The sequence below is a fragment of the Strongylocentrotus purpuratus genome, unplaced genomic scaffold, assembly GCF_000002235.5.
Source record: "Strongylocentrotus purpuratus isolate Spur 01 unplaced genomic scaffold, Spur_5.0 spur5_scaffold_13, whole genome shotgun sequence".
NCBI classification, from domain to species: Eukaryota; Metazoa; Echinodermata; class Echinoidea; order Camarodonta; family Strongylocentrotidae; genus Strongylocentrotus; species Strongylocentrotus purpuratus.
This window is the reverse complement of record NW_022145598.1, coordinates 26,762,302-26,781,467: the sequence shown is the minus strand read 5'-3', so window position 1 is coordinate 26,781,467 and position 19,166 is coordinate 26,762,302. Positions and strand designations below refer to the sequence as shown.

The following is a 19,166-nucleotide window of genomic DNA, read 5'->3' as shown; positions in this document are numbered from 1 at the left end:
GTCGCTCTTGTCAGAGGAGATACACTTATCCTGATTCATGATAGAGGGAAAAGTGTGTGTGTGTTGGGGGGGGGGAGGGGGGTATTAAATCTCACCTGCCCCCCCCCTCCCCTATTCTGCCAACTACTGGAGACATGTAAAGCTCAACAATGTTACTGAGCTTTTGAAAACATGTCTTGAACCCAAATAGGTTAATGGACTTACCTAGTTATGATTATATTGTAATTGTACTTGTGCAAAGTCATGCATTGCTGTACTTTTCTTTGAAATAAAGAAATGATTACTGGTACAGCAAAGTATGTGAATTCTGTGTATGAGAAAGTCCATATAAAGGAGTGCACAAAATTACTTGAGTGTATTGAGTTAGTTTATTCACATTTCCATTAAAAAACACAACACATGGCATAACATGAGACTCATAACATAATTTTTAAGACTATTAAACTTGTTATTGCAAAGGGTAAGAAAATTCATGTATAAATTATGTTCATATACATATGTTCCATAAAATATGCATTTAATAACAACAATATTACATTTTTCAATAATCTTTTTAATAGAGGTCTGAAGAGGCCATAGGGCTTTGGTATGACTTCAAACAGGAACAGCTCTTGTATGAAAATGATTTTAAATCAATTCTACTTTGAATTAAATGGGTAAAAATATGAAATTCCAATTAGGCAAGAACAAAAACATTTAAATACAGTGGACCCTCGTAACCTTGTCGTATCGACAATTTTTTTTTTTTTTTTTTAAAATACTGGGACCTTTAAGTCTTGTTATACCTTTATAATGACCAATATATACTGATACCTTGGAATAACAAGGTATCACTTTGCCTTCACTACTTGTTTAAAGCCCTAATATTTTATGTTTTTATTAAACAAGATAGTTTTTCTTGGTCGGAAGAGTTTTTGATAATAAGGTTCTGTTGCTTAGGATAGGTTAAGAACAGCAAAAGCCAATGTATTCATTATCATTTGTTTTTTGTACTTTAGAAGAAGAATTTGAACGTTGCTCATTATCACTTTCATTTCATTTCATTTCAAAACATATTTGACATGGTTATAAAATGGTTAGGGAACTCGAAAGAAGCTTGAGCTTGTAAGTAAGGTTCCCTTCACAAATAAACAAGTGGAACTGTATAGTAAAATCCAGATAAAAATGTGTACATATAGTAAGCTAAGACAAACTAAACCAAAACACAAATAGAACAATGCGCTTAGCGGACTAAATCCATTTTTTCCGGCCAAAGCAGTGCCTGAGTGTAGCCAATGTCTTTATTCAGGTCATGGTTAAAAATGTTAAATTTTAAAAAGTCTTAAACCTTCCAATTGCAGCATTAAAAAGCTTATATATTGATTATGGATAAGTTAAGAAATATGAAATATATGTACAATAATATAGACTTTTCATGGAATATATAACACCCAAAAATATGTTCATATATATATATATATATTACAGTCATGTTTATTTCAATCTGAGGTAAAATTCTTTATAATGTTAAATATTCAAAATGTCCACTCTTCAACAACGTTGATACTTCTGTAAGTTGAAGCACCTTATACTTATTGCCAGTTATTATTTCAATGTTACATGTTTAATACTGTTTTGCATTTGTCGCTATAGTGAAGATAGGATTGTGATGGTGACACTTTTCCATAAACATATCGTTGAATCCTGCTTTGCTGCGAAGGTCAGCAATATTAATGCCATACTTTCCTTGAAGCTCCACTGCAAAATCCCCCTAGCGCCATATCTTAGGTCAGATGTACAAGCAGTGTGACGCCGTAAGTCGCTGCTTCCGATCCCAAGCAGGTTTTCCGCATCGAGTCCTCTGCAATGTTGGCAAGTTGACATGAGATGGCGCTGTGCAGCAAACAGTACGCGATTTAATGTTACCACTTCGTCAGGTATCCAGGGTTTCGAACATTCAAGAGTACGGACATTTTTTGGCTGATTTTCCGTGGTGAACATTCAAATTTCTTGCTGAACAAAGGAGGCATCTCACACGTTAAAAAAATCCACCGTAGTCAATCATAACCCGCCATCTACGGTCAGGCTAACAACCTCTTTGAATGAAGTTGATGGTCTATGCAACATTGAGGGGTCAAATAATATGTATAAAATGGGGTGGCAACTTCCGAACATGCTTCTGGCCTATACTACACAAGGCCTAGATCTTCCCGGATTTCCAAGATTCCTGGGAAAAATGGGTGTCTACAGTTTCAGACAGACGTCGGTCAGTTTCGAGGAGTTGTAAATTTATCTTTGATGAACATTCTTGGCCAGAGCCGTAGACTACCGAAAATGAGAAAAGACGTGAAGTAGAGACCCGCACAGGTGAAGAAGGCTACCTTGTAGGAGCCTGTGATATCTACACTCAGACCTGTATGATGAGGAGCGAGGGAGAGGATAGAAGAGGGAAGAAGGAGGGGGAGGAGGGAGGGAGGGAGAGAGAGACGGACATTACGGCGGAGACAATGGGTAGAAAGAAGGGGGAGAGAGAGGGGGCGAAGGTAGGGGAGGGGAGGAGGGAGGAAGAGACAGAGACACATAATGATTTATTACAACTTCAAAATATGCACAGACAAGGATTAAGAGTCGAGAACTGTACAACGAATCGTCTTCTTTCTCTAGTAATTTAATGAAACGTCAAAGCTTCCGCGCTTTGCGCGGGAGGGGAAACAGAATTCAGATATGGAATAAGAGTCGAGAACGGTACAACGAATCGTCTTCTTTCTCTAATAATATAAGGAAACGTCTCAGTTACGCGCTTCGCGGGTAGGGGGAAAAACTGAATTCAGATAAGGATAAAGAGAACAGTACAACGAATCGTCTTCTTTCTCTAATAACTTAAGGAAACGTCAAAGCTTCCGCACGAAGCGCGGGAGGAGGAGAACTGAATTCATACAGGTTAAGAGTCGAGAATGGCACTATGAATCGTCTTCTTTCTCTAATATTTAAGGAAACATCTCAGCTTCCGTGCTTCGCGCGGGAGGGGGAAAAACTGAATTCAGATAAGGGTAAAGAGTCGGGAATAGTACAACCTCGTTTGCTTTCTCTCATAATGTACGGAAACGTCAACGGGGAAAACTGAATTTTAATATTTTAGAGCATGAATTTAGGCATGAGGCCCTTCACCCATCCCTTGATTCGCTTGCTCACTACCGCCCCCTAAAATAAGATAGTTACGCGCCTGCATTTTAATATATAGCTATGAAACTGACTATTAAAGTTGACGAAATAATTAAATTTGTAGACACTAGGACATTCAATTTTGTTGGTAATCGGTGGCTAGTTTTGTTGGTAATCAGTGGCCTCTACACCCCCCCCCCCCCCCACTGAAAAAAGGTCTAGCGACGCCCCGAGCAGACCCCTACCCATCATTGTTTGGCCGCACATTTTAAAAAGTGCCCACAAGCAAAGGAGGGGAATTCTCACATTAAGTTGTTTTAGTCTAAGCATATATTTTACATACATAAAACTGTGGGGGTGATCAAATTCTTATAGGGCATAAACATCATCTGGACCTGTATGGGAAGAACAAAGCCATTATGTTAATGGCTCCGAAAAGAGCAAAAACAGCCGTTTCCCCACCATTATTAGGGACTTTTAGATTTGCGTGGACTGATACGTGTGACGTCCATTCAAGGCGGTGCATTAAATGGACGTCGATCGTAGCAATCCACGTTGTTGTTGTGCAAATCTAAAAGTCCCTGACATTAAAGTTTTATAACGACATCGCTATCTAGCCCTTTAAAAAATTCCAGACACGAGGGGAGATTAATGGCGTAGAATATTGATTTCCTGGATCCTCTAGTGGGAATAATAATTAGGCCTGTTATCATCAGCTCGAGATCGCCAAATATCTCGATAGCAAATTATCCAGTTAATTTGCGTCTTCATCAGCCCGAAGTTGCAATTAGCGGGATATTAATTTTGGTCGAGATAATCACCCCAAGATATGTTGGGCTAGTTTGCAAAATATCCCGCTATTTGGCAAACTATCCCGATTCTTTGTCGGGTGCGTTTTCACCAGACCGAAGACTCGCACAATGCGCAAACATTGAACAATAATCTCGAGCTAGTATCTCGAGCTCGAGTTTCAAGTTTCGGAGGTCAAGTCTCGTACTGATGAGGGCGCGATTGTAACTTCGGGATTATTTCCCGAATCAGGCTATTTGGCAATCTCGAGCTGATGAAAACAGGCCTATAATGACAATGCTCGGAAGCAATCTTGCTCAAAGAAGATAAGACAAACGACATCCTACCTCCGCAGGTCGATGACAAGAGGCCACCAAAACCGTTTCCCACCATCATCCAGGCTATAACGACAGCGCTATCCAACCCTTTAAATAACTCCAGACACGACGGTAGGTTGATGGTGTAGAATATTCCACGGGCTATACCTGCAACTGTAGCACAATACGCAGAAAACATGATTTATTCAGATAAATTATTGATTCATGTTAATTGTCTTAAAACCGTAATGTTGCTTATAATAAATATTTTGCCACCATACTTTTAAGAAATGTTTCAATTATGATTTTGTGTACAATATTTCGGCCCTTTAACAAGTGTTTTCGCCGTGCAAATCCCTGCTTTAATAATCAAGAATTAATACAAAACTTATATCGACTTTTAACATAATCTAGGACCGCTAAAATCATAAAGCACCATAGTGCTTATCCACGCATAAACTACATAAATTCATAACATAGGTAAATCACATATTTATTTATTTTTTAAATATATTTATATATATATATATATATATATACTTTTTTAGTGTTTTATTTTATTATGGGGGGGGGGGGGTGAGCGCCCAAGCCCCCCCCCCCCCCCCCCCCCCCCCCCCCCCCCCCCCCGAGGACCTACCTATGATGTAAGTAATGATAGTTTCTAATCTCGGGATAAGAGCGAGGCAGAGCGACAACGCAGCCCCGGCAAGGTTCACAGCGGACATGGTCGTCATCCCGGCGACCGGAAGACTGGACCCAATCAGAAAATAGACGATCCTGCCGAACATTTCAGCTAGACCTATCCCCATGATGAGTAAGACCGAGGTCCTGTCGTTCAGACCAATCAGCTGCATATAGCTCACCTGTAAAAAAAAAAAAAAAAAAAAAAAAAAAAAAAAAAAAAAAAAACCTTATCAAGCCTCGTTCATACAGAAATGACGCGGTCAACCGCAGCGGTTTTATTTTATGTTAAGGTGACGTAAAGTGTAATACGCTTTACATTTGATATCTGTATACAGTCAAACCTGTCAAACCTGTCTATATAGCGACCGCCTAAAGGAAACACAAAGTGGTCTTTGTAGACAGGTTCCTTTAGTACATGTTTCAATGAGAAACCTATTTCAAGAGAGACCAAAATGTGGTCTTTGCAGATAGGTGGTCTTTGTAGACAGGTGGTCACTAAAGCAGGTTTGACTGTCACTATGAACATGACGACAAAGAAAGCGGACAAAATATACAGTTCCTCAGGTAGACAAAGGAGCATCCCTTCACTGCTATTATGTAAAAAGGTGAATATGCATGTGACACCTGTTCTACACATTTTTACATAATAGAAGTGAAGGGATGTTCCATTGTCTACCTGAGGAACTGTATATTTTGTCCGCTTTCTTTGTCGGCCATGTTCATAGTGTGTATTAATATAACGAAGAGCTCAGCGAATACGCGCAAGTCCTTTGTTGTGCGGGCTTGCCATTCATGTCCAAGTTAATTTGTTTTGATTTAAACTGCCGCGTCTGTTTTTCGGCTGATGACCTCACCATATCTGAACGCGCTTTTAATCCGACATGACTGTAAAAAAGTGGATTTCTGGATTTCTAGATTTCTGGATTAAGTCCGGTTCCTGTTTTATTTACAAACTGAACGTTTTGGTTGTGAACATTTTGGTTGTGGACAAATTGATGGTGATGATAATAATAGTATTGGTAATAATAATAATAATTATTATTATTAATAAAATTAATAATAAGAACAATGGTAGGGATTTGTATTGCGCTATCTATCTAGAACTTCTCTGCCAGGGCACACAAGGAAATATAGATAAGGTATAAGAATCCAAATAAATGACATATTCTCTATTTGATCAAGCATATAGATAAGGAATAAGAGTCCAAATAAGTGACAAGTATTAGTATGAACAAAAAAGAAGGCTTAAACGTTTGTCTTTGTAGGAAACTGCCCGGAGGGGCGACCCCCCCCTTGCCCCCTTCTTTAAATACGCTATTGGTTGTTCGCGTACCAATGAGCCGAGCTACCTACCAAATTGATGACATTGAAAACAGACGCTGCCGACGTTGTCATCGTCCCAAAGGTGGCCATCCACAAACCCGGGACTTTCATGAAGGCGCACTTTCTATCCAAGCAACTTTCATCTACCGCCTCGAAGACGCAGTCATTAACCTCCATCGCGTCACGTGGACGATCCGAATCTTCGACCACGCCTATAGAGCTACTCCCTACGTCGGGGTATGCAGTTTTTCCCTGCGCGCATGAGAGGTCTTCCAGTTCACACTGACTTGATGGATGTTTTGGCTTTGAATCTACGTGGCGTCTCTGGTGGTTGCAGAAGCATGTTCTCACCCCTGATGAAGACGTTTCGTCCCTTTCAGCGAGCTGCTTGTATTGATGGCTCGTTCTTGTGGTCGTCTCTGTTTCATTTTCTAACTCACGTTCATTTTCCGCGTCATGCTCACATGTCTCTTTTGCCAAACAAACGAAGGAACTAGACTGCACCAGACCATGCCCATGTCCAATGTCCTTTGTGCTATTTGATGCTCCATCTGGCTTGCAATCAGTATATTTCATTTCTTCCTCATTCAGGTTGCTATGGGAGGCAGAGGGTATCTTATAGAAGTAGCATAAAGGTAGACACACAACAAAAAGGATGCCTGAAAATATTGCATAAGTGATGCGCCATCCGAGGGATTTTATGCAAACATCGATGAGCGGAGCACCTGCCAAAATGGCTTGGGGGAAAAAAAGAGAATAATATACATGATTATAGAACTACTCAATCTCAAAGTTTTTTCGAAAAAATGAATCCAGATTTGGTTTTGACGGAGGTGTGCCGCTTAAACCTCGAAACCCCTACCCATTTTTGAGGGCCATTTTGGCAGAATTTTCTCGAAGTAAAGCCCATTTTTCAAAATTTTAAGGATTAAAAAAAGCGGACCCATGTTTAGTGGTATTTTTGTTTAAAAAAGTTACCCATCAGAGCGGCACACCCGCGTAAGTCTTAATATGTGAGTAGGCTACCCCTCCCTTGGGGTAGTCGTCCTGGTGATGTGACTGAGGTATAAGGCCCGTATTCTACTAAAGTTTTGTTCAAAATTTTGACAATGACAAATAGTCTAAGGTCTAAGTTTTCCTTTAATTTTAGACCCAAAGTCGCGTTCAACTGATATACGGCCCTAAGTAGAACATGTTTACTCACTTTTTTCTTTCCTTCATTGATAATGGGAAAACATAATTTTATTGACCCCTGCCCTGAACAAAACGTTACAGAACAAAACAAACACAAGATGAAGAAAAGAACACTTACCGACACCGCCGCTTAGGTTTACAAAGGCGAAGGGTCGGACCCCCTTTTTGCCTGGAAAATGGAGCGCGGTAAGGTGAAAAGCAGGATTGTTCAACATGTTCGTTCCCGCTGCAAAGACGAAGCCAAAGGACACGTACATGTACCAGAGATTGGACAGGAACGATGTGACGAGAAGCCCAACTGAACAGCAGAGAACCCCCAGAAGGGCGATGGGCCGGTGCCCCCAGCGAAGGAACATCAAGGCGGAGAAGGGAGAGAACATTGCTGCTACTCCCCACGCCATGGACCCCATCCAGCCTGTTTACATGCATGGTTAAAATGAGTAAGTGTGGATGAGAGAGAGAAAGAGAGAGAGAGAGAGAGAGAGAGAGAGGGGGGGGGGCGACAACCACATTCAAAATTTTCTGCCCGGGTTTTTTCTGATTTTTCTTGACGTAGTTAGGTTTCTAAAAAAATTAACAACTTTGTTTAATATTACCTGTTGCATAATTTTGGAACTTCTGTCTCAAGATTGAAAACGGAAAACAGACGGAAATATTGGTCCGACTAGGCTGGGCTCCCCTCCCCCTTCTCTTTCACTCCTGTCTGATTATCAAGATATTTATGATTAGAAATCGAAATCAAATTTTCCGTTTTTCTAACGGTTTTCATATCACTACATTCTATTGGAGAAAATTAGTATGATAAAACCGGTCACTCAAAGATTTTTTACTTTTTCGAGGCACTTCATGATCATTTTGAAGCGCAATTTTGTAGGGCTTCAATATTACACCATACCACTGACACTGATAACACGTAGGGCCATGCATGCATCTCAAATTTAACGATGCCTTTAAAGCTAAAGACCAGTTATGGTCATGCGATTGCATTGTAAAAGAAACGTTGTGGAATCGATCAGAAAAGGTTGATCACCTAGCATATAAGTATGAGTGTGTACTGCAAGGTTCTGGAATCATCAAAATGATAAGAAATTTGGCCAAGTCTTGGTAAAGTTACAATCACTGAACACAGAAAGATGTATGGGACTACGCGACACGTACGCGACACGAGCGCGATTATATCAGGTCCAAAATTTATATAATAATTTACCAAATATATCAATTAGTAGGCGGTTTATCGGCAAAATTTGTATCATCACGTATTAGTCAAAACATATTCTTTCACATGATTGGTAGGCCTAATAAGAGCTTCCATTTCATTTTTTGAGAGGGGGGCGTTTCCAAAACTGATCTTTACCTTTAAGGGGCCATATTAGTTCAAGGATGATAATGGTCGATTTAGTGGCGATGTCATAATCATGTAACATCATTTTATTCCCAATCATATTATTTGGCCGCCTCCCCACTCACATCTAAACCTGTGGATTGACAGTATTATACAGTCCCTTTGCATAGCACTCTTTGTCGGAAAATGATGAAATCTTAAAGACTTATCACTGCAATAAAAGTATGGCAGCTTTGTTTGCCAGGCCACGGTCGAATACCCCGTGTGCCCCCCCCCCCTCCCCACTAAATACTGAACCAGTTGATTTAGATTTACCCCCAAGAAGCAACACATGCTTGTAGCAGCCCTCAAAAAGTATTATACGCTCACTCTACTCAGCATACTGCCATACCACATTTTCACAAAGGTACTTATGTCCCATTTGCAGGCCAATTTTTTTTTAAATGGTTAAATTCCAACGGCATTTGAAAGACAATACTATTTTAGAACCTCCCTCGAAATGCTCATGATCGTACTTGTTACAGCTCATTATGTTACTAATGAAGAAAAAAAGATATCAGTCAGTCACTCAATTATAGTCTGTCTGACAGTGAAGTCTAGAAGTTAAACGGGTTTCCTGAATAGGACACTGATAATGTTCAAATTTCACAGATAGGACATACATGATAAGTCATATTCATAATTCCTGCAAAGTGTTACAGAATATGATGTTGGCTGCAAAAGGGACATAGTATATCTTTAATCATCGACCTACCATGCATGTGTTCAAATTATTCAATAGTATCCTTCAAGTAAATCTAATTATAGTCTTTTTACCAGTCGCTACTGCTGATGATTCAAACTCTTCTTCGAGTGAGACAAAGAGAACGACAAAACTGGAGATGATCCCGTAGGTGAAAGTTAAATGTATGAACGCGGCCATAGCCATGGTCCAACCGCTGCGGTTGAAGTGTGAACCTGGCTCGCCTTTCATGATTATCGAAGTGTGCTCACGTTTACTGTAGTATGCCGATGTTTTACCGCAGTGTATCGACCCTTACCGCGGCGTGCCGATGATGACCGCAGTGGCTGATGTTTAAATCGCAATGTCACATGTGCCGAATATGGAAGAGCTACGGGGACAAACAGAGGAGGAAAAAAATGAAAGATGAAAGTAGGAAGAAAAACATATGTCGCTCAGGGGGTCGTTTCTCGAAACCGTTATTCGACGAAATTCGCTGTCGCTCACACCGGGATTACTTTTGTTCAAAATCGTCTGAGGTCTATATAGCTTTCCCTTCTCTAGACGTATTACTAATTAATAGACTCGGGTTCTTTTCAAGATGGGAAAAAAACTCACGATGTACTCCATTAACTATAGACCGGTTTAGTTCAAATGTGATGCATACTGTTTAGAGAAAGGTTGTTCTTGACAACCCGACATCATTCCAAGGCTTGCCCGTCATAGCAACAAGTAAATGCAGACTTGATTCCAAGCAGACTGAATCCAAGTATTAAATGCAGTTCATACTTAATGGAATACCTCGTCACTAGGTCCAAGGGAACGAAACATCCATGAATTTGAATGTGTTAGTAAACCTATGTATTGTAGAGTTCAAAATGTGCAAAGAACTCCTTGCGTCATGTGTGTGTAAAGGAAAGTCAGAAGAAACTCGACGTCATATAATAATACATAAGAATGGGTCAACATTATTTTGTATTTGTTAATATTCTCTTCCGAAGCTATGACCTGGCCAGATACGGCATGTTAAACAGGGAGACAGAAGTATTTTTGGATTTCTTACACGTCGTGTGCCCGAACAGATATTGATTATCCGGCCGGTATTGATTTAAAACACTAATTTGAAGAAATTTACACGCAGCTAGGCCTATTCCATAAGCCTTTAAGATTTATGTTAGAAAAAAAATCATAAGGACGAATATTTATTATGCTAACATCCTTTCCGCATGGACATGAATCACGTATACATGGCCTACCTATAAATTCAAATCTAAAAAAAAGGATCATTCTCAATTTCCGTACATTGTATAATTTTAAAGTTACAGTGTAACATATAGATAATTGAGTGTAAGAGTAAAGATAACAATAACCAGAAGTGACACAAATTAACATACTACCAGGGGCGTCGCCAAAGGGGGGTGTGGGGGGGGGGGGTGCGACACCCCCACCTGTCAGGATATTGTCGGTAAAATTGTGCTTCCGTCGGGAAAAAGAGAGAAGGGGGAGGGAAAAAAAGAGAGGGAAAAAAAGAGAGGGAAAAAAAGAGAGGGAAAAAAAGAGAGGGAAAAAAAGAGAGGGAAAAAAGAGAGGGAAAGGGAAGAAAAGAAAAAAAGAAAAGGAAAAGAAAAGAAAAAAAGAAAAAGAAAGGAAAGGAAGGAAAAGAAAGGAAAGAAAAGAGAAGAAAGAAAGAGAAAAAAAACGAGGGAGGAGAGAAAAGAAAGGAAAAGAAAAAAGAAGAAAGAAAAGGAAAAAAAGAAGAAAAAAAAGTGAAAGGGAAACAAAAGAAACGGGGGATGAAAGAGAGGAGAGAGAGGGGAGGTAAGAGTCTGAGAGAGGAGGAGTGGGAGTAAAAGAGAGAAGGGGTTGTTGGGTGGAGTCGTCTCGTCGAGGGAGCAAGAAAGACACGGGTAAATATGTTGCTGTGTCGGGTCAGCTGTGTTGGTATTCTTGATCGATCCTCGTGTACTATATCAATGCAGAAGTTTGAAGTCGGTGAGATGTATATATATATTGTCGGTCGGCCGACAAGTTTTTTTCCCTACGAACTGTGATTTCTTATCCGCTGTGATGACTTCGAGAGTGACTACAACTACAATACTTGATTTTTTCGAAGTTTCACTTTCCTATAATATCAGCTAAAGAAATCAGAGGTTTAAAATTTTCGAGGAAACTAAATTCAAACAAGGTAAGAGTCAACAACGGTACGACGAATCGTCTTCCTTTCTTTATATTGTGATGAAACGCCAAAAATTCCGCGCTTCGCGCGGAAAGGGCAACTTCATGTAGACGAGTCAAGAACGGTATGACGAATCGTTTTCTTTCTCTAATAATTTAAGGAAACGTCAAAGCTTCCGCGCTTCGCGCGAGAGTGGGAAACTGACTTCAAACAAATAGGGCATATTAAAAGTCGAAACCTGTTCAACGAATCGTGTTCTTTCTCTAATAATTTGAGGAAACGTCAAAGCTTTCGCGCTTCGCGCGAGAGGAGGAAACTGAATTCAGATGAATAGGGCTTAATAAGATTCGAAAACGGTACGAGGAATCGTCTTCCTTTCTTCATTATTGTGATGAAACGCCAAAAAATTCCGCGCTTCGCGCGGAAGGGGAAAACTTCATTAAGACGAGTCGGGAACGGTACGACAAATCGTCTTCTTTCTCTAATAATTTTATGAAACGTCAAAGCATTCGCGCTTCGCGCGGGAGGGGGAGAAACTGAATTCAGACAAGGATTAAGAGTGGAGAACAGTACACCGAATCGTCTGCTTTTTCTCATAATTTTATGAAACGTCAAAGCTTCCGCGCTTTGCGCGGGAGGGGGGGGGAACTGAATTCAGAAAAGGATAAACAGTCGAGAACGGTACAGCAAATCGTCTTCTTTTTTATAATAATTTAATGAAATGTCAAAGCTTTCGCGCTTCGCGCGGGAGGGGGAAAACTTCATTCAGCCAAGGATTAACAGTCGAAAACGGTACAATTAATCGTCTTCTTTTCCTAATAATTTAAGGAAACGTCTAAGCTTCCGCGCTTCGCGCGGGAGGCCCATCATCCACACCCCCCTAATGATCGAGCGCGCTTTTAAGTGATTCTCTTGCTCACTACCGCCCCTCCCTAAAATAAGATCCTAGCTCCGCGCCTGCATTAAAATAAATAGCTATGATGCTGACTAAATTGAATAAATAATTCGTATATTTATGTCGTCGAGGAAAATGACAATTTTTCGCATTTGCAAGTACTATAGATAGTCCATAGGAAAAACAATTTAGCCTTCGGCCCCAGGTTTATAGGGTTGAATTTGTAGATATTGGACATTTAATTTTGTCGGTAATTGGTGGCTAGTTTTGTCGGTAATCGTTGGCCTCTACACCCCCCCCCCCCCCACTCAAAAAGGTCTATCGATGCCCCTGCATACTACTGCATGTCTTACCTGAAATATAGTATGCCTGTGACATCAGATATTCCTGTGGTATTTAGTGTGGTAACAACGCGTACCACATGCAGGAAATACCACATGCATTGATACAATCACTTGAGTGGTCGGCTCTATCTCCTCCCGGTATATTACTGATAGGGGTGTGCAGGTGGACTATACTCGTACTGTCATACGAATAGTGCAGTGGGACATACTAAACGTGCAATTTAAAGTACATATAGTTACGTAACTCCAGGGAGATAATATGAGAGGAGTTCCCTGTTGGTAACTCTCCTCTTCGATCACACTTTAGATGTGAAGAGGGCCCTTCAACTTCCTATCCTAGGGACGGAAATCGTACAACTAAAGTCAAACCTGTCTATAGCGACCAGACCACCCAAGGGAAACACAAAAAGTGGCCTTTGTAGACAGGTGGTCTTTGTAGACAGGTTCCTTTAGTACATGATTCAATTAATGAGAAACCATTTTCAAGGGAAACAAAAAATGTGGCCTTTGTAGACAGGTGGTCACTACAGCAGGTTTGACTGTATTATTATTTCCTAATTCGCAAACTCAAACGGAAATGAATGTTTTCCTATTGACCGTACGACCTTTGCTATACTATACAAACATACTAAATGACACATAATTATTACCTTGGGGAGCACCGAACTTCAGCTACGAACACAAGAAACTTCTCCCCAAAATTATAGATGCCGTACTATGCACCTGCATCTGCACCTGCATTATACACCTGCATTATACAGCCATAGCACCTACGCACATATATTCATTCATGCATGCATTTATTCATTTATTCATTCCCAGAAAATCAACTTACTGTATATTTCAGCATGATAATAATTCTACATTAAAGGTACTATGTCCCATTTGCAGGCCAACGGCATTTGAAAGACATTACTAATTTAGAACTTCCCTCAAAACGAAAGGGCTTGAAAATGGCTGTTTGTGGAAAATAACAACTAGTTGTCGAATCGACTTAAGTGATTGCAATCACCTAAGTAATATCTGATTTTTCACACCCTTTTACCGAATGGTCGTACGATTTGTGCTGCACAAAGATTCAATCAGTTTAATTTTGGCCATTACAAGTAGTGGGTTATTGATGTAGACAAATGCTCGTGTACTTGTTACAGCTCATTTTATGTAAGATGTCAGTCAGTCACTCAATAGTGTCTGAGTCTGACAGTGAAGTCTAGAAGGTAAACAGGTTTCCATTGTATTATTTGAATACTATAGGGCACTGCTATTGTTTAAATTTCACAGATAGGACATACATGACATATTCATAATTCCTGCAAAGTTCTACAGAATTTGATATTGGCTCTTAAAGGGGCGTAGTATCTTTAAATAATGGAGCCAGCAAATAGCAAGAACGAACACAGGTTGGCCGAGTTCGAGGCACCATAATACTTATGGCAATAAATCAAACATTTGTTCATGATTAAGTGTAAACATCGAATCATGACTATATATAATTTTTATTTGAACTAACGTCAAATTGTATGGAGCAGCAACATGGAAAAGAAAAGGAGAAAGATCTCAATATCAAGGATAAAGATGAAAACAAACAGAGAAATACTGCATATGGCAGGGCTTAAACAAATTATCCTGATAATATAAGATAAGATAAGATAAGATATGTTGTATTCGTCTTTCTTTTAAAAGTCACAAAGAGCATAACATTAGATCATTACATATCTAGAATGCAAAACAAATTATGACAATGATTTATTATTTATTATGCTATTATGTTCATATCATTTCCTTTCTTCTGTACTCACTTCTTGATTTTTTCTATTTCCACAGCGCTTAGAGACTTAATTGTAATTTGCGCTACATAAAAACTGAGTATTATTATTATTATTATTAAAAAAAAAAATGAACTAAAAGAAATGGTTACAGAAATAAGAAAGACATAATAATGAATTGCTTTATTGGCCACATTAAAGGACATCAGATCTCATAATTGACAGATTTATTGGAAGGAAAAGTATAGGAGGTATCAGACCAGGGGGGTGTTTCACAAAGATCCTAAGTTGAACTTATCTCTCAGTTGGACTTAAAAATTATGGAAAGCCGTAAGCATCTTTGAAAATATTTTTTAAAAGTTATTTTAAAAGGCATAAAATGCTGATTCGAATCATTCGTACTTCTATTATCAAGGAGATTTAACGTTCTTGATGTGGAAATTATAAAAAGTCTAAAAATACTTGAATTTTTGCTTTAGAATATATTTCATCTTAAGGCTACAAATGGCTCTCCATAATGTTTAAGTCCAACTTAGAGTTAACTTAGTTCGAGTGTTCGACTTAGGGTCTTTGTGAAATACCCACTGGACGAAAACCAAGAACTGTAACTGGGTATATAAGGAACATACATGGAGTGGTATATGACACTTCATAGTGTAGGCCTACTTGGATGGCAGAAAACAGCCATGTGTGGAAAAGTGTTGCAATCATCAAATTCAAGCTGGGAACAAGATACAAGTCATATGTAGGCCTATACCTTGATGGATAGAACGTCTAAAAAAATGTTGTTATGAAATATATACACGAAGTATATCTCAGACATGTTCGTTAAATGTTTGTGTATACTGTAAGTCCATGCAATCAGAAGTATCATTGGTGTAATTTGATAAACAAGCTGGAAAAGGCAGGCGTGCATGCCATATTTATTCAAAGAAAACGAATCAGTACTTACTCGTTTTAATATAGTTGAAAGAGATTGGATTCCACTTCATGAGGTGCATAAAAAGAAGGACAGAACGACGGCTGGGTTTTATACCGTGCGGGAGACAAAGGAACCAACAACCTCCGAATATGCAAGCATGCATTTATAATACCAATACAATGCTCTCTCTGTGTGCACAAAAGACGTTTTGGATCGATTTTTTTTCTTGGCCTAAACTCACCCATCCATTCATGCAATAAATGTTCTATTATCAAGTCGCTGTGAGAAGGTCACAAAATTTTGTGTCCTAGTTTTCTCACAGCAACTTGCAAATGAGCTGTTTGTCAACAGGTAAATAAGAAATGGGTGATCGGTGTATGTATAAAGGACATGCAGCGCCAGGGTTTATATTTATAAAATGACGCCTAAAAACCAAACAAACAAAAAATAAACTAAATAAATCAAACAAACAAACAAACAATACCCCGCCCCCCCCCCATTAAGCGGTCGTCATATTTTTCGTGATGGGCGTCTAAACTGCCTGGAGGGTGGGAGGGGGGGGGGGCAAATTAGGAGGAATATCTTCCTTTTTTACTCGGGTACCCTGAATTGTCACTATACCATGATTTCTAAACTGAAGCCTTGAGCAGAGCTAGCTCTCTCTCTCTCTCTCTCTCTCCCCCCTCTCTCTCTCTCTCTCTCTTTCTCTCTCTCTCTCTCTCACTGTACGTCTTATTACGCAGTTAACACTATGAACATGACGTACGTACAAAGAAAGCGGACAAAATATACAGTTCCTCAAGTAGACAAAGGAACATCCCTTCACTGCTATTATGTAAAAAGGTGAATATGCATGTGACACCTGTTCTACACACTTTTACATAATAGCAGTGAAGGGATGTTCCTTTGTCTACCTGAGGAACTGTATATTTTGTCCGCTTTCTTTGTCAGTCATATTCATATAGTGTAAGTCTAGGAAGTCTAGTCATACAGTTCAGAGTACTGTACGTGACGCAGATTAGATTACAATAAGAGTCTGAGAGACTAATGCCAGACGGCTCTCTTTTAATTGCATTTGAGAACTAATGTCGCATGCAGTGACAGATGTAAGGTGGGGCACGTAGGTGCATCAATCATAATCATTTTCTTTGTTTTTCGCCAAAGATAAGCATTCAAGTCATCGTGTGTATTACTGTAGGGAATAGAAGAAGGTATTAAATTCAAACTCAAAACAATTTCTATGTCCGAATACTTTACATTTATGTTGGCCTGTAGTGCCTAGTTTGCAGGAACAAACCCTTGCCCGTCGTATCAATGCATTACAGAAGGTGTGAACTAGTAGATGCTCAATACACAGGTTCACATGGGGAATTGACACCACATTCGGGTGTTTACCCAATTACAGGTGTCATCAAACACCGGATGGAGGCAGGGGGTGTTTTACTAACCCCTTAAATCGATCCGATCGATTTTAAGGGCCCAAAATTCATTTCGATTTCAGGACCTGTTTCACAAGTATCAGTTTTAGGCTAAAATTGATTTTTGAAATCGAAATCAATTTAGTTGATGACCCCCCCCCCCCCCCCCCCCCCCCCCAGCTTGAGTGGACTAATTCACTGTTATGGCCAACGGTGCTCTTAAGTCATGCACTGCCTTTCTGTCATTCACTCTGCATCTCTCTTCGATCCTCTCCCTCTTCTGCTCTCCATTATGTATGAATGTATTCATGACTGGCTGAGAGAGATCGATGGATCGAAACATATCCTTCTGGCTCTATGCACACAAGTCTTGTTTATGCCTATATGTTTACATTGTACGTATGCTGCCCCGATAGGAAACAAATTAAGGTAGTACGATATTATATGGACAATAACACTTGAATCGCGAATCTTAATAAAGTCGCAATACACAATGGTTACTGCAAACATGTGAAAGATTATAAAGGTTTATTGAACTGACTAGACCCTTTGATTTTTTATGTTTGATGCCGCCAAAGTAAACCAAAAATATTTTATAATGTGAACTCATAATGTACGTGATAGTGCCGTAGTAATGTAAATAATAGGCCATTTTAATTGTAATCACCTGTAATCCGGCCTTATTAGGGTTAAAAGAGTCGCAATACACAATGGCTACTGCAAACGTTGTGAAAGATTATTGTTGAAAGGTTTATTGAACTCACTAGATCTTTTGATTTTTTATGTTTGATGCCGCCAAAGTAAACCAAAAATATTTTATAATGTGAACTCATAATGTACGTGATAGTGCCGACGCGTAGTAATGTAAATAATGGGCCATTTTAATTGTCTTTGAGAAGTGCCACGTTACGATTTAGTTAATTTACCTGTGACCAACAATTATTGTATATGAAAAGTAAGAATTGAAATTGCATTTGTTACATGTTTTTAGTCAAGCCATTTCGTTTGTCCTACCCAGCAACAACTATGTATGCAATTTGCCCAATTACATACCTGTACAAACTAACACAAGAGAGAGAGAGAGAGAGAGAGAGAGAGAGAGAGAGAGAGGGAGAGGGAGAGGGGGGGGGGGGGGTTATAGTGGAGTTGATTTGAATACGTACGTCACAATCCACCGACTTATGCACCAATTTGTGATTCGCATATTTTCAGCGATCTCATATTCCAAACATTCATAAATTTCTTATTGCATTTTTCTCAAACTTTCGCTATTCTGCTTTTCTTATTTTTCTTTCTCTCTTCTCTCACACACAAATGAACTTGTTTCTAGAATAGCCGGATTGCCCTTGAATGAATATGAAACGAAATAACAAATTTGATTCACAATTTTGGTTAAAATAATATTTTGTATGTATTGTAGTACCCTCATGAATGTAAGAATACAACACTTTGTAAAAAGACCACATGCCATTATGTACATGAAACAAGGTTAAACAGCTACATAATATTAATGAGAATATGACACCAATATTGTATACATTTACCACTACTCTATCACCTTTTGATTGTGGAACAACATATTATACCAGCAAATTATCAATTAATTCCGTAAATTTTTATTTATTCTAAAATACATTTTGAGGAACTGGAGAAATGTTACTAGGCATCTAATATCATGTGAGGAGCTGTAGAATACAATCATTTCATGTGTTTGCAAATACAACATTTTGTTTAAATCGTGATGTAATTGAATACATTGCATTCATTTTGACAACAATGTTTAAAAAAATGCATTAAACTGTAAAGACTCATTTCTGAAATGGTGTGACAAAATAATTAGCTAACAAATGGTTAAGACACAACAGAAATTCCAGGTCTCTTCATAAAGACATTTTTTTCTGCTTGGACAACTCTCTGCAACTGATTTGATATGCAAGACGATAATCAATCCAATCTTATACACATGCATTTACCCTTACACAGCAAGCAATAATGCATTGAACTAAAACTGTTCTCAATTGAAAATTTTGAACATCCCTGGCCTCTTACTGAAACCTTAAAAACACTATCATGAAAAGCTTTGCTTTAAATACCTTATAATAGAAAAAAACAAACAACAAAAACAATACATCTT

At 39.0% G+C, this 19,166-nt stretch overlaps 1 protein-coding gene across 3 annotated transcripts; it reads right to left on the bottom strand.

The window, feature by feature from the left end:
* Positions 1–349: 349 nt before the first annotated feature.
* LOC764142 (monocarboxylate transporter 5) lies at positions 350–15,875 on the bottom strand. Of its 3 annotated transcripts, none has more exons than XM_030983259.1 (7): positions 15,645–15,875; positions 9,607–9,902; positions 7,567–7,863; positions 6,285–6,991; positions 4,885–5,110; positions 4,278–4,421; positions 350–2,392 (listed from the first exon to the last, which is right to left on the bottom strand). In XM_030983259.1, the coding sequence occupies exons 2-7, from the start codon at positions 9,761–9,763 to the stop codon at positions 2,247–2,249; spliced, it is 1,677 nt and encodes a 558-aa protein (XP_030839119.1). In that variant the 5' UTR covers positions 9,764–9,902; positions 15,645–15,875; the 3' UTR covers positions 350–2,246. The 3 variants fall into 3 exon arrangements, with proteins under 3 accessions (XP_030839119.1, XP_030839120.1, XP_030839121.1); XM_030983260.1 differs by lacking the exon at positions 15,645–15,875 and adding an exon at positions 12,936–13,027; XM_030983261.1 differs by lacking the exon at positions 9,607–9,902.
* Positions 15,876–19,166: the final 3,291 nt, after the last annotated feature.